The 21,714-nt window shown below is 37.6% G+C and overlaps 1 protein-coding gene across 1 annotated transcript in view; it reads left to right on the forward strand.

Moving 5' to 3' along the window:
* Positions 1–21,714, forward strand: part of LOC104606469 (AP-2 complex subunit mu-like) — a 77,858-nt gene that overhangs the window by 18,353 nt on the left and 37,791 nt on the right. Inside the window, exons 3-7 of the mRNA XM_010271690.3 lie at positions 528–618; positions 12,666–12,760; positions 12,933–13,022; positions 13,100–13,148; positions 13,237–13,375. Of these exons, the coding sequence (XP_010269992.1) occupies positions 528–618; positions 12,666–12,760; positions 12,933–13,022; positions 13,100–13,148; positions 13,237–13,375 (464 nt within the window). The remainder of the gene's footprint in view (positions 1–527; positions 619–12,665; positions 12,761–12,932; positions 13,023–13,099; positions 13,149–13,236; positions 13,376–21,714) is intronic.

Below are 21,714 nucleotides of genomic sequence, written 5' to 3' on the forward strand. Positions count from 1 at the left end.
GTTACCTCTTCTCTGACCTGTCTTCTGTAAACCTCTTATTATTTATTAAATGAAATTCTATTATTGATAAAAAAACATTGATTTAATCCATAGGTAATTTAAGATGCTCTTGAGATACTTTCTCTAGAGTTCAGGCCAACATCATGTTAGATAAGTTCTTTTTTTCTAATCAATCATGTGAGATAATTTCTTTGCTGTTCTTGGTTTGGGGTTTTGGTTGTACTCATCCATGTCATGGCTGACAAGATGTGTATGGAATGGTACCAGAATGTTGAAGTTGTGCTGGGTTGAGAATGTGCCACTGTCTATCTGTTAATATGAATGCATATGACTATGAGTTAATGCGCTGTGGCTTTTGTCATCCTCATAATCTTTTGTATTGCATTGGCTAACAACTGCTATAGCTATGAGATCAATTACAAAGGCCACGGTTAACAGCTAATTTTTAAATCCACTTTCCTAGTAGTAAAATCATTTATATTCCGTAATTTCTGATGCTAAAACCCTTTCTTTCTCTCTATTTGCAGGCTGTTGCATTGTTCAAATCTTATTTTGGGGGAGCTTTTGATGAAGATGCAATTCGCAATAACTTTGTTCTGATCTATGAACTTTTGGATGGTATACATTTTGACATATCTACTCTATATTGATTATGGGATGCTTTTAGTTGATCATACCCAAAAGTTTTCATTTATGTTGCTTGTTATATTAGATGATGACATTTGATTGATTTAACTAATGAAGGATTAAATGCAAAATTAAGTTTAGGGCAAATTTCTTAGAAACCAGAGCTTTTAAAATAAGTAAGACTATAACAGAACATATGCTATGTAAATTTAATAATAATATCAGTGCAAATCAGGGCACAGTTAAGATTGGAGAACAAGAGATAACTCTGTGACCTCTTCTGTTACCTTGATTTGATAATTCATAACAAGGGAGAGATTGAGGAAGATGTCACATATAGAATTAGAGCAGGACAAGCAAAAGGTGGGGTACATCCAGACTTATGTGATAGGTGAATACCACTTAGGTTATAAAGGAAAATTCTATAAAACAGTTGTGAGGTCATCGGTGTTGTATGGAGCAAATGTTGGATAGTCAAGAAATAACATGTCCCAAAAATGGGTGTGACAGAAATGTGTATGCTGAGATGGATGAGTGGAAAAACTAGAAAAGATAGGGTCGGAAATGAAGTCATTTGAAGGAACCCAGGAGTAGCTCCAATAGGTGATAAAATGAGAGAAAGTAGACTGAGATGCTTTGTTTACATGCATAGAAGACCATCTACAGCACCCATAAGAGGAAGCAATCTGTTGCAAGTTGTAGGGGTTAGGGGAATATCAAAAAGGACATGTGTTGAAGTAGTAAGAGATGATTTAAGGGATCATGGTTTAGCAATTTGTTTTGATAATTGAAAAAAGATTTATTAATGATATATCAGAAATGTTATAAGCACCCCAAGGAGAGGCACGAGGTGCAACCTCCGTTGAGATTATGGTGTAACATCTACATCAAAACCATTACAAAGTTGCCCAGTACAGATGTTCCCCCAATACCCCTTGTTTAGCAAGATGATCAGCCAAAGCATTTGCTGACCTGCTCACCCAATGCGAGCTAATAGACATGTTATTTGTTAACCAGCTTGCCTTTTTCATGAAATCCTTGTAGCACCAAATGGCTGATCCCTACTTGTTAACTAGTCTGCAACAATCTTAGAATCTCCATCGATTAGAAGATGCTCAGCTCCTAATTGGTTTGCTATCTTAATACCCTGTAAAGCCGCCAATAGTTCAGCCCTGACTGAATCTCCTACTCCCATTGGACCAGAGTTTAAAGCTAAGATGTTGCTGTCCTTATCTCAAACGATAGGGTTACCTTGACTGCTTCCATCAAAATTCAACTTTACCCAACCGCCAGGTGATGGGGTCCAAGGAGCAGTGACTTTTTCCTTCCTGGAGGAGCTATTTGCCACTGCTAACCAGTTTCTCTAGAGTTTTCAGCCAGTGAATTGCCCTTGTTAACTCCTTGATCAATACAAGACTTTGTTCCTTTTCTTGGAAAATCCTTGTGTTCCTTACTTTCCAAATTGTCCAAACTGTTGTAGCTCTAGTACATTTCCACATAATTCATCCTCTTTTGTTGGGCCACACAAAAGCCGATGAGTCAAAGAGTTGACTTATATTCGTAGGTTGGTTCCACCTACATCCAAACAAGGCAAAAACCGAAACCAAATAGCTGTAGCAAAGGTGTAGGAAATTAGTAAGTTGAAGCAATCCTCACCATTTGCTTTGCAAAGGATACACCAATTAGGGGACAAGCGTAAAAAAATGTTTTTTCTTTTGCAAATAATCCCAAGTATTGATCTACCCAAGAAACACTTCCCAACAGAACAAAGTGATTTTAGGGGGAACAGGCATAGTCCAAAACTCCTTAACTAGAAAAACAAATTGAGTAGTGGGAGTACAAAGGGCCTTAAAGGAGGCACAAGTAAAGAAACCTGGAGACCAAATTCTCTTGTTTGATTTTAGGGGATCTAAGCAGACACTATCTAGGACACAAAGAAGTTCTGTAACAATACCAAGTTCAGCATCCCATAAACCCCTATGGAAACCAAAATTCCAATTCAAGGGCAACGGGGAATAGGGGAGGGAGAAAATGGGAAACAACCTCTATGCTTAAACAAGGAAATGGAATAGATTGATGGGAAGTGGTCTTTGAGGGCTGAAGAACCCATACAAACATCTTCCCAAAACAAGTATCATACCTGACAAAGTTAAGAATTTGGGGAAGGATACTGTGAATTGCTTTCCAAGGAGTAGTCAAACTAGCCTGTCGGGATACACCAGCATCCCAACCATTCTCTAGGCATCCATGAACAAAATGGCGAAACAGGTTTCATGTATCTGGCCTAATATGGTTGGGGCAAGGCGTAGATGATGATGATTGAATATATTTTATTATCAATAAAAAATGTAATTATTTATATGTTATTAAAATCTTTGTATGTACATGAAAATTTCTATGTTTCTAGAGCATGTTTTTTCTAACAAATAGAGTCCTAAATTCTAATTTGATATGAAAATTGCCCCATGTTCCTGGTGGATGTTATGCCATTTTCATATGTTTGCAACTTCACAAGCATTCACTTTTTTTTTCCTATTATAGAGTGGGACTGGCTTGCATATTTGACCTATTATGACTTCCCTAAAACTAGTTTGGACCATTAGTGAATTTGGAAATTATTAATGATTTAAGATATACTAATTACTTTTGTATAAGCATTAGTTTGTCTAAGTTAAAGTAAATTATTTTGGCAACTGACATTGATCAGCTATTTTGTTCATTGAATTATTGGTCAATATCTTCGATCTTGCTTCTCATGCTTATTGTTTTTGCTTAGTGATAATCTTTTTAGTGTTACTGAGTGCTTGAAACAATTTTAACAACTCCTTGGTGCTTTTTTTGACAATAAAGTCTCGGTTTTTTCCAGCAGTTGGCTGAAGGCTTTATTGGTCTTTACCTATGTTTTGTGCATCTTGATGAAACAACAAGGTCTTTACTCAACACATCGACCATTTGGGTTTGAGAATGTGGCATTGTGCAAGTGGATTTATTGAAAAGGTAAAGGAATGGAGGGAGAGAAATCAATCCAAGAGCCGAATGGGAAGGTATGAAATTTCATTGGGAGCTGAAGTAGCTCAAATCCAAAATTAAGGAGTGGAATATCCATCAGTTTGGGAGACTTGAGGAGAGGAAGCAAGATCTAATTAGAAGGATTGAGGATCTAGATGCAAAAGAAAATTCAAGGTTGTTTAAGGAAAGAGACAAAGAAGAAAGGTGGTCTTTAAGGAAACAACTGGGGGATCTTTTGTTGAAAGAAGAAATAGGATGGATACAAAAATCAAGGAATAATTGGCTTAAGGAGGGAGATAGAAATACCAAAATTTTCCATGCTCTAGCTAATGGAAGGAGGAGAAAAAATTTGCCTCCAAGTTGGTGGTGGAGGTGTTACCCTGATTAATCATGATGAGATTGCCCAAGCCTTTGTGGATCATTTTTAAGTCCATTTTTAGGAGACCCCTAGATGGAAGAGTATGGATTGATGGTTTAGATTGGCTCAAACTAGCTGAAGTTTCTAAGGATTGGTTGGAAAAGAATTTTGCGATTGAGGAGATAAAAGAGGCTATGTTTTCTATGGATAGATCCAAAGCCCCTGGTCTGGATGGTTTTACGATGGCTTTCTACCAAGATTATTGGGAGATATTAAAAAATGATTTATAGAAAGTCTTTAATGAACGTTTTGGGAGAGGTGTAATCAATCTGGGGCTGAATTCCACTTTTATTGCCTTGATTTTTAAAAAACCTGATGTTGTTCACCCAAAGGACTATAGACCAATCAACTCGATTAATAGTTTGTACAAAATCATTGCTAAGGTGCTTTCTTGGAGAATAAGGGTTGTTTTTACCTTCCTTGATCTCTTCATCTCAGGGGCCTTTGTTAAGGAGAGACAAATTATTGATTAGATTTTAATTGCCAATGAGTGTGTAGATGAGGTTAAGAGATTAGGAGGGAAGGGTTTGATTTGTAAATTGGATTTGGAGAAGGCTTATGATATGGTTTGAAAACTATGGAATTGTTCTCAGATTATTCTGTGGCTAATGTGGTGAGAAATTGGAAGGAGATAGCCTCCTTTGCCCTCTGTAAGAGGACCTGTAGTCCTTCGTGGTCCCCTCCTCCTTCTGGGTTCATAAAACTGAATTTTGATGGTACTTGTATAAGGAACCCAGGGCCTTCTGGGTGCCGCAAGTGATGTAAGCCTTTTGTAAATATATCTGTCAGTTGCTCTTTGGAACTCACATATGTGGTGCACACTTCTCCATTAACAATTTTCTCTCTAATGAAGTGTTTGTCAACCTCTATATGCTTAGTTTTATCATGAAGAACTGGGTTGGTTGCAATATTGATGGCAGCCTTGTTATCACAATACAAGGACATAGGGCCATCAACAGGAAAACCTAGTTCGGTCAACGGATTCTTTATCCACATGCCTTCAGCCACCCCATGGGACATTGCTCTATATTCAGCTTCAGCACTAGACCTAGCCACCACATTTTGTTTCTTGCTTCTCCATGTGACTAGGTTTCCTCCCACAAAGGAACAATACCCACTAGTAGACTTTCTATCATCAACTGATCCAGTCCAATCAACATCTTTATATACCTTAATCTTCAAATGACCATTCTTTTGGTATAACAAACCAACTCCAGGAAACCTCGTTAGGTATCTGAGTATTCTTTCTGCTGCCTCTAAGTGTGTGGTCTTAGGAGCATGCATGAACTTACTAAGAACACCTACTGCACAAGCAATGTTTGGCCTAGTCATGGATAAATACAGGAGCCTTCCCACAAGTCTCTGGAATTGTTTTACATCTTTGACAACTTCACCACAACAGTCACCCAGTTTGTGATTTGGATCAGTGGGAGAGTTGGTTGGCTTAACCCCTAGTTTTTCTGTATCCTGTAACAGATCTAGGATGTATGTCCTCTGAGAAATGAAGATCCCCTTTTGAGAGCGGGCCACTTCAATTCCAAGGAAATATCGAAGGGGACCTAGATCCTTCACCTCAAATTGAGTGGCTAAGAAATCTTTTAGTCTCTGAATTTCAGCCTTCCACTCACCTGTGATCACTATGTCATCAACATACACTATCAAGGCTGCAATCTTTCCTTCCCCCCTTTTCACAAATAGAGTATGGTCAGTCTGACATTGTTTGTAGCCAATCTGCTGTATAGCCAGATGAAATTTGCTGAATCAGACTCTCGGTGATTGTTTTAGACCATACAAAGACTTCTTTAGTCTGCACACTTTCTGCTCTTTGCCTAGGGCACTAAAGCCAGGAGGTTGGACCATGTACACCTTCTCATCAAGGTCTCCATTCAAGAAGGACTCTAATGGAGTTCATCTTGGCTACTGTGGTAAAAGTCTTTGCATAATCTACACCATATACCTGGTTAAACCCTTTCGCCACTAACTTAGCCTTGTACCTTTCTATCTTGCTATCAGCCTTGTGCTTCACTATGAACACCCACTTGCATCCTACCGGTTCCTTACCTTTAGGAAGATCCACTAATTCCCACGTACCATTTTTATGTAGGGCATTTATCTCTTCTTTCATTGCATTTGTCCATTCAGGTACTAAGAGAGCTTTTGCCACATTTTTTGGGATAGGGACACTGTCAATGGTAGAAATGAAAACACGAAAGGAAGGTGAGATGTTTTCATAGGTAATAAAATGGGTAATAGGATACTTCGGGGTACAAGACCTAACTCCCTTCCTTTTTGCAATAGGAATGTCAAGGTCATTACCAGATGAAATATCTATGGCAAGAGGTTCAGGAGTATCAATAGGAATGATAGTACCTGGTTGGATATGATCTGTCCCCGGTGAATTTGATGATGCTGGTAGTATGATTTCAAGTTGCTCCACAACTCTTGAATTTAGCTAGCTCTTGCGACAATGAAAAACACTGAATGGAGGAGGGTCAGGAAAAGGAGGAAGAACCTGAACCTGAATTGATTTCTCCTCCACCTTACTCTCCTCCTGAGGAGAAATCGGGAAAAAAGGATCACTTTCAAAGAAAGACACATCCATAAAGACATAGTACTTCTTGGAAATGGGGTCAAAACATCGATAGCCCTTTTGGGAAGAAGGATAATCCAAGAAGACACAAGGAATGGTACGAGGATCAAGTTTTCCACGAGTAGGAGAAAGGTCCTGGACGAAACAACGACAACCTAACACACAGATAGGAATAGAGAAGAGGGGAGCCTTGGGAAAAAGAAGTTGATGGGGGGCCTTGTACCCTAACAAGCGAGATGGCATACAGTTGATGAGATAGGCAACACACAACACAACATCTAACCAGAAACGTTTAGGAACATTCATGTGTATAAGTAACCCACGAGCAATTTCAAGGAGATGACGATTCTTCTTTTAGCAACACCATTTTGCTAGGGGGTTCTAGCGCAAGAGCTACGGTGTATGAATCCGCACGAAGCAAAGAACTCCGTGAGATCACTATGGAAATATTCTTTGGCATTGTCTGATTGGAAAATTTGGATTTCCGTTTGAAACTGTGAATATCAAGCATTGAAAATCTTTAATGGTTTTTGGTACTTCATCTCTGGATTGCATAGGGTACACCCATGTATATCGGGAGTAGTCATCAATAAGTGTAATGAAATATCTATAGCCAGACTCGGTTGTTAAAGTAACAGGGCCCCAGACATCAGAATACACAATATGGAAAGGAAAATCAGATTTATTATTTCTTGAAGTAAAGTGATTTCTACAATGTTTTCTCAACTGACAAGTTTGACATGTGAAATCCGACACTGACACTGATTTCAATAAATATGGTAACAAAACTTTCAATGACTCAAAGGATAAATGACCCAAGTGACTGTGCCATAAAAGGACTTAACTCTTATTAGACAGACTCTTAGACTCAATAGCCGCAAGACAAGCTTTATTCTCCAGCATGTAAAGACCATCTACCGTATGACCTCTACCAATCGTCTTCCCTGAGGCCAAATCCTGTATCATACAAGAGGATGAAAAAAGGGTTACTGAGCAGTTCAACAAATTTGTTATACTACTAACAGAGAACAAATTTATGGGTAGTTTAGGAACATGTAGAACATCAGAGAGGGTGAGTCCAAGAGGAAGGGAGATGGTTCTTTGACCAGCTATGGTGGAGAAAGAACCATCAACAAGTCTCACCTTGTCCCAACTAGATAATAGATGATAAGATTGAAAACAAGTGAACTTACCCACCATATGGTTCCAGGCTCCAAAATCTATTATCCAAGGGGAGTCTAAGGGATGAGAGGACACATGAAAAGCTGTGGCAGAATTACCGTTACCTGATGTAGATGCAAAGGAAGTCAAGGGTGGAGAAGCAGAATCCATCTGGCGGATTGCCCTTCCATACAACTCTAAATGGTCACGGAAAGAATTAATGAATCCCTCGGATCAGTTCCGGAAGGGATCATAGTGGTGGTAGATGATTGAGGCTCTTGAGAGGTTAAATTTGCTGCATTAAACTTTCTCTGACCTTGTTGTCCTAGCTTCTTATTCTGATTCGGCTTTTTACTCGTTTCCTAAGCCCACTTTGGCTTCCCGTGAAGCTCCCAACATGTCTCTCGAGTATGCCTAGACTTCTGACAGTGTGTACACCATAACTTATCTTTTTTTCTTGATCAATAACATCACTTTTATTAAAAGAGATATGGAAATTACACCATAACTTATCTTTGTCATCAACTTTCTTCTGGAAGTCACTCTTCTTGAAGGAGTTTCCACCACCCATAGCAACACTCCCTTTAGTTGCTAAAGCAACATTCTCTCCCTCAGGATTATTCATCACATTCCGTTAGCTCTCTTTTGACTGCACCAAGGTTCAAAATTTCGCAAAGTAACGGACCGTATCGGCCGATACGTATCGTTCCGGTACAAGTCCGATACACGGAATGCATAGAAATTATCTATAGCGTTCCTTTTCGTATGTACCGGTTTGTATCGGACTGTTTCGGGTCTGTATCGGCCGATATGGTTTCGGAACAATCCGATACAGCCTGATACAAGTCCCATTCTCTCTCATTAATTTCATTAAATTATATTTAAGGCCGAATTACCTCTCATTAATTTTATATTTACTCCTATATTTAAATGAATTTCTCTCTCATTAATTAGTTAATTACTCCTGTAATTAATGCATAATTTTAAATTTGAATTTCAATTTTAGCACCTAATTGGAATTCTCTTCTCATTAATTTTGTTAATTAATAACCCTCTTTCTCATTAAATTCGTTTTGTTAGTATAAAACTACAAATTAGCAGTAGCAAGATTCGAACCCTAGCCATTAGACTTTAAAAACAAGAGGTACACCAATCACCACTAAGCCATGCCCATTTGCTTGCTATAAGTTTATGCATTTTTATTTTTAAGTAGAATTAGTTATTAAAATTTATGTATTAATAAATATTAAGATAAATTATATTGATTGATTTAAAACTAATGTATATCAATATACATTTTAGGTTTTTTTTGTTTTTTCACGTTTTAGTTATTCCATCATTTGTCAATAGTTATTAAGTGTGTCTCGATATCTCGAATTTTATATAGACCATTAAATTACAATTTTTTTTTTTTACTTTTAAATAACTTATTTATCGTTATTAATATATTTTTTAGGATTTATTTGCATTTTTTAGCATATTTATGCGTATCTTGATTTTTCGTCCGTATCTTTTAGGTATTCAAAGTGTATCCCGATACGTCTCTTAAAATTATCTTTTCGATACACCTTACGTTTCTGATACTTTAAACCTTGACTGCACTGGAGCATATACTTCTTGTACTGATGGGAGGTCTTTACCCCCCCAATATCTGAACCCTAATAGATTCATATATGGGATTCAGCCCTAATAGAAAGGCAAACACTTGTTACTGGGAAACCGGAGACTTGTAAGTTTTGGCATCTATGTCACACTTCTAGTCTATATTCTGATAGTGATCTAGTTCCTTCCAAACAGAAGTGAGGTCTGAATAGTAGACGGAGAGACTCCTCTCCTCCTGTTTACAAGTTGAGGAGGCAGCCTGCAACTGATATATTTTAGCATAATGCCGTTGTTCGAAGTATGTAGATTGTGCCTGTTCCCATATCTCATGAGCTGTTTCTGCCCACATGAAGGTCTTTCTCACTTGTGGCAGCATAGATTATAACAGCCATGACATCACCATGCTGTTTTCTTAGTCCCAGCTATCATGTTCTACACCACTAGACTGGGATTCTCTAATTCTGTCATTGATATATCCTGCTTTTCCCCTTGCAGTTATGTAAATCTTGATTCTCCTTGACCATTCTAGGTAATTGAGGCCATCAAAGGGAATCACAGCCATGGGAAAACTCATGTCAAAACCTCCGCTCATCCCACTCTGGCTAGAGGTAACACCAGACATACTAGAATCTTCTGAAGACATAGAAGCTAAATCGGATCAGTCACAAACCAGCTAGATAACAAGTTTTTCAGTTCAGTTCGGACCCACAGTACAGTAAAAAAAACCAGGTTGCAGCAATCTGATCAAGTTTTCAGTTAAGCCACACTTCTGGACACAAAAGAAAACTTGTTCTCACACAAGGAAATCACAGCTGGTCACACACCATTACTATTCTCAGGTTTCGGCCCTACTGAACCCTTTCAGATTGGTCACACACCATTTCAGATGTGTAAAGTATATCAAAAAACAGATCTGACCATTCCCTCTAGCAACAAAACAGCTTTCACACAGTAACTTAGGTTCAATATGAATGGAAGAAGGAAATAAACTGCTGTCACAACAGTTACAGATTTGTAGTCTTGAAGCAATAACACTTTTCTGGGCATAACCACTCGATCCACATACAATGAGAGAAAACACTCTCACACCAGCCGCAAGTCATTAGACCCACATAACCCACACATCTGGGTACAAAAAGGATCAGTTCGATCCACAAACTGAGGAAGGAAAACTAAAAAAACTCACAGCATTTGATTTTTTTTTTTTTTGATAGTTTCCGGGCTCACGACCAAGGAAAAGGGACAGTCTTGCATTGAGCTTCCTCACACGTCCACCAGATCTTGTTCTTTTGTTCAATCACCAATAGACAAAAAGGGAAAGAAGTGCCGCCCTGGTCCTAAGATTGGATCTGCGGCTCTGATACCATGTTTTCTTGGTGCTGAGATGGTATGATTCCAGAACAGAGAGAAGAGAAGGGAGAAGAGAGAGAAGAGAGACAGAAATGAAAGAGGCCAAAAGTCAACTGGCGGCGCCAGTTTAATTGGTATTTATACTAGGGCAACCCTATAGAAAAAAAAGAAAAGAGAAAATTACAAAGGTGCCCTTGCGGCACTAAACTTAAAATAAACTAAGTTATTTCAACAGAACCTTTTTGCATGGTGCAAATACTTTGCCCCCTTAAGTGGGGTGTCTCTTAGTAGGCCTGCCTGTTTATTCTGTTTGTACATCCCCCCCTTTTTTTGCCCTTTTAATTAATATAAGTTACCTTTTTTTTCAAAAAAAAAATCAGAGACTATTTCTAGAGAAGGAAAGAGGTAGGGATGCCCTAATTGAAGCAATTACATTTATGGTGATTCATAGGGTGAAGACTTCAAAAATCTTTGAAGGAATATCGCCTGTTTATCTGATGAGAAAGTGGAGGGAAGGTGGCTGACTCTGTTCCATTGAAAATTGTTGTTAAACCCTCCTGGACTGCTCCTACTAATGGGTTTATGAATCTGAATTTTGACGGTAATAGTGAGGGCAATCCTATACCATCAGGTATTGGAGGTGTTTTCAGAGATGAGGATGGTTTCATTAGGGCTCTTTTCTCAAGCCCTATTGGAGTAGGTGACTCGTTTTGAGCTGAAATTTATGCTGTGATGGAAGGAGTTCAGATGGCCAAGGAATTAAATATTTCTAAGCTAATAATTGAAGGGGAATCAAAGCTTGTTATTGGATGGCTTCAAAAAGAGGAGATGGGCTGGTGGGATTAAATAAATGAATAAAGGAAGTTCAGGTGCCTGACACAATGCATCTAAATTCAGCTGCATTGGACTAAGAGAGATGCTAATTGTTTGCCTGATGTTTTGGCCAAGCAAGTGGTGGGAAGAAGCAACTTTTTCTGGGCTATATTGTAATTTTTTGTTTCACCGTTTGGGGGGATTTAAGAGAGTTTATCTCCCCCCTCACTTTGTAATCTCATTCAGTTATTGATATTTTTTTTCTGCTTATGAAAATTTGTTTGATAGTGCAATTTTTTGTGCCCAGCTTTCTTTTTACTCCTAATGATATTCCCCTAGAGATGTATCTACTTTTGGTACCGATATAGGTGGTCAGTGGTCTGCCTAACCCTCCTGCTTACCTTCAAAAAATATTTTTAAGAGATGGCTGGGATACTTGGTTTCATGGAGGTTGTGGGAAATTGTATCATTTTATTTATGGTACTTTTTTTTTATACATAATAACAATACTTTTGTAAAATTTTGACTGATGAAAAACTAAGTTCCACAGCAATGTTATTTTTGATTCTTTCTGTCAAGTTTCAATATTATTTGCCCTCTCTTGATATTAAGTATTTTCAACAGGTATGGTGGATTGTATTGTTTTCCTTTTGGGATTTCTCAGCTATATGTTTCTTCCTGAAATTTGGAAATACTCTATTTTATGCTTCAGGTGGAAGCTTTGTTCTGCTTTTCTGTCTACTAGCTTCTCTTCTTATCTCATTTACATTATTTGTTAGATGCTAGTTTCTCTGCATATCATTATGCTTTAGATAGAAGGCCATTTCTATGGTATTTATTTCAAGAGAAATGCTAATAAATAATACCCTTGGATTTCTTCACCTTGCAGATAAGGTGGGACTATGAAAGACATCCTACTTTGTCTTGTAGTTTGTCTTTTTGTAGGTCCTACCATGCCTGGAGGGCGAAGTTGTTTACTAGTTTTCCTCTTTGAATCGTGGGAATAACATTTAACATTATTATGTATAGACATTCTTGTCATAACAGTAAAAAGATTATGTATCAGTATTTTGATTACCTTTACTGAATATGCAGAAATAATGGACTTTGGTTACCCTCAAAATCTTGCTCCGGAAATTTTGAAGCTTTATATTACTCAAGAAGGAGTTCGCTCTCCATTCTCATCCAAGGTTAGATGTGAGTCTAATATTGTAGAATATAGGGTCCTATGACGTATTAAAAATTTGAGGTGTTTCCTAGACCTATGATTTCTGTTACATATATTAGTTATTCATTATGGTGATACATCACGCTCTAGTATATAAATTTCCTTAAATGTTTTTTTATGTGAAATATTTACAGCCTGCAGACAAGCCGGTTCCAAATGCAACTCTGCAAGTTACTGGTGCTGTTGGTTGGCGAAGGGAGGGCCTAGTCTACAAGAAGAATGAGGTGGAAATTCTTTTATTTTTTGTTATGAAATTTAGAATGGGAATCTGTTCTTCCGGATTTTCATACATGTATTACAGGTATTTCTGGATATTGTCGAAAGTGTCAATCTTCTCATGTCCTCAAAAGGTATTTGATGGGTATCCTAACTGTTTGTTTTCCTGGTACCATACCATGTACTTGCATCTCTGGTTGAATCTGATATTGGTGATTATAGGTAGTGTTCTGCGTTGTGATGTGACTGGGAAGGTTCTCATGAAGTGCTTCCTTTCTGGAATGCCTGATTTGAAATTGGGTCTAAATGACAAAATTGGTCTTGAAAAGGAATCACAACTTAAATCCCGCCCCATGAAAAGGTAGATTCCAAGAAACCTGCTTCTTCATAGATGATTATATATCCACAAGTGTTGTGCACAATATTTTTCTCTTTTCATATTTTGATGCATTCATCAGTTTTCCTCTAGCAAATTCTTCCTTTAGCCAATATTGAGTTTGTGATATCAAATTTATGCAATTAGTTTCACTGTTCTCTTAAATCAGGACTTCCTAACAAATCCAGTGCCAGGTTTAGCCCATGTTATTTGTTTTGACCTTGATTATCTAATGATATAAATATCTTCATATTGAACTTAATTACTTGGTTATAATGTTAATATTTTCTTTGTCCACTGTTTTTTTCCTCATCAAGACTAATTGTTAGCTTTCTGTAGTTAGATGTGTTTTTCCTGTGTCTATGTGTAACCGTGTATATTTGCATTAACTTGTGCATATGCAGGCCAGAAAACGTGTGGGGCTGCAAATGCTAATGATCTCTGGAACTTGTAGTACTTTGCTAGGATTAGCTTTGCTCCCTTTCTGTAATGGTGCAAACTGTAATTATTCTTGCTTAGAACCTAGTGTACAAGTACAAAGAATCTTTTTTAATGGTCTGATAAGAAACTCCTTCTGATTAGATAAGATCTAAAAACAGAGATTCATAAAACCTGTAATACAAAACAGTGAGGTTCAACAAACAGTGAAAGAGTTACAAATAGAAGATCAGGTGCATTAGTTAGCCCCGGGGCTAGGCATTCCCCATACAATCTGTCTTCTTCTCACTCAACTTCTGGCTAAAGAATCAGCTAAGACATTAGCCAATCTGGGTTGCAAAATTAATGAGGCGTTCAACGAGGCAGTTTTTTTTTATGTGTAATAAAAGTATTATTAAACTGCTTTAGAATTGTAACATCATACAACAACCCATGGAGAGGCGTGAGCTGCAGTCTCTCCCAATAGCTCATAAATAAACTAGTAATGAATTACATAAATCATAGCTGAGCCCAAAACAATTCTTCCCTATTTACCCCTTGTTTGGCTAACACATCAGCTAAAGTATTTGTTGATCTCCCCACCCACTGTATAGAAACCAACATGTTCCTATTTTTATGAATACTAGTGGAATGGCCTATGCGATGCACGGGGTATTTGATATTGATGGTGATGTTTGACTATGCTTTTATATATTGGGTATAGATTTGTAATTTATGTTATTTTCTTCAATTTTTATGATTTTCTATTTTTTTGTAAATTTTCTATGTATTTCTTTGTTTTTTATAATTTATATTATTTTCTTTATTTTATGTGTTTTTTCATAATTATTTGCAATAACATATATATATATATAATGGAAAAAATAGAAAGTTGAGGGCAAAGTTGAAAAGTAAAATTAGTGTTTTGACCAAACCAATTGTACCATTCTCATTTTCCAGTATGATATATAAGTTTCTATGATTTTCTACATTTTTTTTTGTAAATTTCCAATGTATTTCTTTGTTTTTTGTAATTCATATTGTTTTCTTCATTTTATGTTTTTCATAATTATTTTGTAGTGATAATATATATAATGGGAAAAATAGAAAGTTGAGGGTAAAGTTGGAAAGTAAAATCAGGGTGTTTTGACTAAACCAATTGCAACGTTCTCATTTTTTAGTATATAAGATATACATGGTATAGAAATTTTTATGATTTTCTATATTTTATTTTGTAAATTTTTTGTGTATTTCACATTCTCATTTTTTAAGAGGGGATAGGATTGGAAATTTGAAATCAAGGAAGGGTAGAATTGGAAATGTAAAATCAGGGTGTTGGACGATGGATGCTCATCCATTTCTCTTTTTTATAAATGGGTAAGAATTAGAATTTTATTAAAATTCTTAAAGTAAGGATTGTACAATCATCCCTTAGAGAGGCACGAGCTGCTACCTCTCATACAAAGAAAAAACATATCACAACTGTGTCCTGAATAAACTAGATCTGTTCACCCCTTGTTTAGCCAAAGCATCCACCATCCCATTTGCTGATCTTCTCTCCCATTGTATGCTTAAATTCATATTCCTGGTTAGCCAAGTAAATTTTTTCATTTCACCCCTATAACACCAAATTATAGATTCAGGATTCCTTAGCCATTCTACCACTAGTTTCGAATCCCCTTCTATCACCACGTTTGCCAAGTTTAGCTCACTAACTATCTGCACTCCTTGAAATGCAGCAATCAGTTCAGCTTTGACAGAGTCCCCCATACCCACAGGACCAGAAAGCAGTGCTTTAAGTTTACCTTCTCCATCTCTCACCACCCCTCCAGTTCCACAAGGGCCTGGATTACCTTGGCAACTCTCATCAAAATTCAGTTTAGCAAAACCTTCAATCGGGGGTCTTCAGCCAAATAAATTTCTTAATTTCATTCTTGTAGCACCATATTGTATCCTCGGGGTTTTTCAGCCAGCCCACCACCACCTTGGAATCCCTTTCAATGATTATATGCTCTACTCTTAATTGGTTTGCAAACTGCACCTCTTGTACAGCAGCTAAAAGCTCAGCCCTAACAGAATCTCCAACTCCTAAAGGACCCAAGTAGAGTAGTACCACCTCTCCAAACTCATTCCTCAGAGCAGCCCCCCATTCCAGGTAGAACTAGATTGCCCAAGCTACTTCCATTGAAGTTCAGCTTTAAAGAGCCTTCAGATCGAGGAGACCACCTTGTAACTATCTTATTTTTAATGGAGGAGCACCTCACTACTTGTGCCTAGTTTCTTCAAAGGTCGTCATAGGAGAATTGTTGAAAGATTTCCAAAGTCTTCAGCCATTGAATTGCCCTATTCAACGCACATTCTTTTAGTTCGTGCATTCTCCTTTCCTTCTCTTGAAAAATTTTACCATTCCTTTCCTCCCATAAAGTCCAAATCAAGGCAGCACGAGCACATCTCCACATAATTCTCCCTCTTTTAGTAGGCCAAGTGAAAGTAGAGCATTCAAAGATCAAGCAGACTTCAATAGGCAAGCTTCAATGGACATGATAACAATCCTCCCCATGAGCTCTACAAAGGGTACACCAGTTGTTAGGAACCTGCCTAACTCAGGGCTCTTCGAGGGGCCAACCTCCTGAATCCTTGGAAGGAGAGAGAGAGAGAGAGAGAGATTAATGCCGAAAGAACCTGTCTTATTTCTCTTGTTCTTTACTACTTATACGGTTTAGAATCTTGATTTCTTTCTGTTACAGCTGTTGCAAGTGGATGATTAGTTGTGCTGACGTGGCCTCCTCTTGTAAAACTGATTATTTGCTTTCTGTTGGTCTGTTCCAGTAGTCTTTACACCAGTTGGGAGAAATATAAAGGAAAGGTCTTCGCTTTTGTAGGTTGTCTAGAGTGTTTACTTTCCCATAATACACTTCTCAACAAAATGCCTTAATCTTTGGGGAGATTGACCTGCACCAAATTTCCTTTGAAGGAAAAGGCTATGGGATAGTGGATTGAGAAATGGACTTGAAAAAAGAAGCACAAGTAAAGGTCCCTTTGGGTCTAGGAGTCCACACCCTTTTGTTTGGCTTGGAGGGATCTAAACAAACCTGGTTAAGGAAACACAATAAGTCAAAGAGGGATTCAATTTTATCATCCCTTAAACCCCTAGAAAACCAAAGTCCTAGGTAAGAGCCATAGGTGTTCCTGGAGAAGTGATAAATTTTGAAACCACCTCTTTTTTTATAAAATGAAGCAGAAAATAATAATGGGAAAAGGTCCTTTAGAGGGGTGTTACCAATCAAATGCCTAGCTTTGTATAATTACTAGATAATGGCCTTCTGTATTGTGGACTGGGCCAATATAGGTAACTTTTGTTTGATCTTTTGCCACCCTAATGGACATTTTTCCTTGGTTTAGTTTCATTCTTCTTCTAGATCTATATGTTACAACCTCAAACCCGTTTGAACTACTAAAGATTATTGCATTCTATCTCTATTTAAACTTCACTTGATCTTAATTTTGTTGTTAATTATTGTAGTGAGATTGGGCTGAATGGGCCATAGTGTTTTTTATTTCTTTTAAGTAGTGTTTAAATTTATGTTTGTCGGTTATGGGCTTTTTTTTTCCTTTAATTATTTCTTTAGTGCTGGCCACCCCATTAAGGACATCTAGGTAATTGTACTTAATTTTAGAATTAAGTTAACAAAAGAGATCAAGTGTAGTAGAGAGTGGTTCAAACTCTTCTTTTCTCTCTTCCCTTCTCTTCTTCCACAACCTACTACTGAAACCTGTTTCTTCTTCTTTCTCTTCGTTTCTTTCTTTCTTTTCTTATATTTTCTGAATTACTACAGGTGTATTTCTCAACTTAGTATTAGAGCGGGTTCTCACTTTCAACTTCTTTCTCTTTCTTTGCCCATACACAGTGTGTATGGAGAACTGATCGGTTTATCAATCATCAACTTATGCAGCCCAGTTGAAGCCCATGGCAGGTTCTTAGAGATTCTTCCCGAAAACCCTAAATAACTAGAGAATTCTTGTTACAGGTCGTAGAGACATGGGCAAAGAAAGTTGAAGTTTTGGAACCTCTGGTAGGAGCAGTTGAAGTTTCTCTCTTTCTCCCCATCCTACCGGGTCCTGTGAAACCCCATTTTTGGGAGGTTGAAGGGTGGTTCTTTGCTTAAGACAGTAAATCTAGCCTAGTAAAACCCTAATTTGATTTTCGTTTGCATTCACTCAATGGAGCAAACTGGAGGAGAGACCAAATATTCCACAAATTTCGAGTTTGGACATGGGGAGTTAATGGATAATCTTTTTGGGGCTGTGAATACTATTAAGTTAGATGGGTCCAATTATTTAGCTTGGTCTCAATCTATTAAGATACATGTGTGTAGTAGAGGAAAATGGGGTTACATTACCGGGAACAAGAAGAAATCGTCGGAGGATGATCCTACCCATAGTTGTCAAGGCGATGCCTAGGCGGGTGTCTAAGCGGCGCCTAGGCGACAAGGTGCCCTTTGAGGCTCACCTCGCCCAATCGCCTAACATTCTTCTACTTCCTACCATAAAATACTTTTTTATTCATTCTTTTTTGAGATTATAACTATAAAATAGACATTATTAAACTAAAATAATCATTTTGTGTGTTTATATACTAATTTCTTTTTATTATTTTCTTATTTATTAGGGTTTAATCAACACAAACATTGCTAAATGCTGTATTGAACCCTGAAAGACTTAAAAACCTGAACCAATATGTAAGGAAGAACTAAAAATTTTATCTAATCAGCACATTTTCCTCTTCCATATATTCTTCTTCTTCTTCTTCTTCTTCTACTACTACTACTACTACTACTACTACCAATACTTTTTATTTTCTTCTTTTCCTATAACAAAAATAAGGGTTCAGCCCCTATATTTTTTGAATTTCATTTTCCTTTTTCCTTTTCTTATCATGAATATGTTGATTTTCTATACTTTAATTTGAAATTTATACTTTTCTTATGAAAAGCATGAATAATTATTAAAGAAATATGGTTGTGGTACTTAGGGAACTACCCTAGGATCTTTTTTTTAACATAAAAAAATCCATCGCCTAGGCGGGGGCCTGCCTAGGCGACTAGGCGCCCCCTAGTCGCCTAGCCTCGCCTTGGCACCTTGAAAACTATGATCCTACCCATGAAAGGTGGATGCCGAAAAACTACACAATAGTGGGTTGGTTAGTGAATTCTATGCAACCTCACATTAGTTAGCATTACTTGTGGATGGGAATTACAAAAGAAGTGTGGGATAGTGTCACGGGGACCTATTCCCAAAAGCTTAATGTTGATCGGGCCTACAAATTTGAAGCATGATGTGAATAATCTAAGACAGGGAAAGAAGCCCCTAGCCGTTCTACTTCTCTATGCTAAAATCTCTTTGGCAAGTGATTGATCTGATGGAAACTGTGGTTTGGGGTTTCACAAAGGATGCAGAAACATATAAAAAGTTGGTGGAGAGAAGGTTGGTCTTTGAGCTCCTCACCGGACTCAACTCGGAGTATGATATTGTGAGGTAGAATGTTTTAGCAAAGGATGAGGTGACTTTGTCTCAGGCGTCTGCTATGGTGAGCAGTGAGGAGAGTAGAAGATAGGTTCAATCTGTCGAGTTGCAGGTTTATCACTATGCCAATGTCGGGATGAGGCCGAAGGTTAACACTGAGAAGAAAGATGTTATTTGTGAATACTGCAACAAGCCTAAACACACTAGAGGCACCTGTTGGAAGCTGCATCCGGGGCTCATTCCTACTAGACTCAAGAAAGAAAACTGTGGAAAAAGGTTTGAAACTAGAAAAGGTGGAAATGCAAATGTAGCCACCTCCTCACAAGGTGAACAAGGATAGGGTGGAGAGAAGCCAGTGGGAGAACAACTTGTAGCCACCAGGGTTGAGTATGAGAAGTATGGCCGAATCAGTCATTTGGAGTCCATTGCTATAGCTCCTTTAAAGATTGTTCCTTCCTCAGCATATGCTCATTTAGGTATTCGTGCCACAACACATCATGCTTCTTTATCAAGTGCTCATAAAACCTCTTGGATAATTGATTATGGTGCTTCTGACCATATGACCAGTATTTCACAGTTATTAACCTCTTACCAACTCCTTTCTGGTTGGGATAAGATATCCCTTGTTGATGGCTCTTTTGCCCCTATTACGAGAAAGGGAGACATTTAAGACCTCTAATGCCTTGACCTTAGCATCTGTTCTTCATGTACCTAAAGTTAATACCAATTTGCTTTCAATAAGTAATTTAACTAAATCCCTGAATTGCAGTTTGACCTTTTCCCCTTCATATTGTGTTTTTCAGGACATGAAATCTCAGAAGGTGATTAGGAGTGGCCTTGAGGCGAATGGGATCTATTTGTTAGACATGCCTGAATAGAGCCAAGTACAACCTAAGAGAATTGCATTTGTTTCAAAGTCCACTGGTTATATTATGTTATGCCATAGTCGTCTGGGTCATTTGTCGTTTTTTTTTTTTTTTTCATTTAGTTGTTTCTAGAGTTATTGAAAGGAATTAGTCTATCGAGTCTACATTGCCAGTCCTGTGAGTTCTCAAAGCATTGTAAGAACACTTGGTGGTAGGAGTGCTCACGGTTTGGCTAACCAATCCGTGGGCCTATTTTTTAAATCAAACCGAGGAGAAGCCGAACTGAAGCCGATCAATTAACTGGTTGACTGGTTCAGTTAACCATCGGTTTGGTTCGTCGATTTTTCAGTTTTTTTATATTTACAATATATATTATAAAAACTTATAAATATATAATATAACTAGAAAAGAATAAAGAAGCAATCATTGACTTAATCTTTGTTAGGGTGATTCACTGGGTCAAGTCTATGAAGCTATTTGAAGGATTCTCAGCAGGAGATATCATTAGAGATTGGAAAGTAGCCTGTCCGATCGGTTGATTAATTCCCCTGTTCCAACTTGGTCTCCTCCAACTTTGGGGTTCACTAAATTGAACTTAGATGGTAGCAGCGAAGGAAACCCAAGCCCTTTAGGTATAGGTGGAGTGTTCAGGGACGAAGAAGGTCGAGTTTTGGCTATGTTTTTAGGGCCTATAGGTTGGGGAGATTCTTTGAGAGCTGAAATTTTAGTAGTATTAGAAGGGATAAAAAGAGCCAAATAGCTAAATATTAGGATGTTACTGGTGGAGGGTGACTCTAAGTTGGTATTAATTGGCCGCAAAAGGAAGATGTTAGTTTGTGGAAATTCTCAAATGAGAAAAAGAAAATTTACCAGCTCACTCAAGACATGCAAATTAAGTTTCAGTGCTCCAAGAGGAGTGCCAATTCTTTTGCAGACTTTTTAGCTAAACAAGGGGTGGGAAGAGCTAGTTTTTGTTGTATTTTCTTCCTAATCCTTTATTAATAAAAGTTTATGTTATTGATAAAAAAAGGCCAAAAACAGAGAATCCCTTGAAGCCCCTTGTTTAGCTAAAGAAGCTGCCAAAGCATTTGCTGATCTACTGACCCACTGAAATCTAACAAGGTTCTTGTAAGCCGTTTGACTTTTTTTTTTATGATATCCCTATATCCCCAAACAATAGTTTCTGGGTCCGACATTCATCCCATTATCACCTTAGAGTCTCGTTCAACTATTAAATTAGTCACTCCAAGTTGATTGGAAACCTGTAGTCCATAGTTGTCATGGCGATGCCTAGGCAGGCTCGCCTCGCCCAGTCGCTAAGTAGTTTTGTGCACTATGTTATAAAATACTTTTATATTTTTAATTTTGACATTATAATTATAAAATAGGCATTATTAAACTAGAATATTCATTTTATGTGTTTATGTACTAATTTCTTTTTATTATTTTCTTATTTGTTAGGGTTTAATCAACACAAATGTTGCTAACTGCTGTATTGAACCCATGGTTCAAACTTCA

This window comes from Nelumbo nucifera, chromosome 6, assembly GCF_055504915.1.
Source record: "Nelumbo nucifera cultivar China Antique chromosome 6, China Antique-T2T, whole genome shotgun sequence".
NCBI lineage: Eukaryota > Viridiplantae > Streptophyta > Magnoliopsida > Proteales > Nelumbonaceae > Nelumbo > Nelumbo nucifera.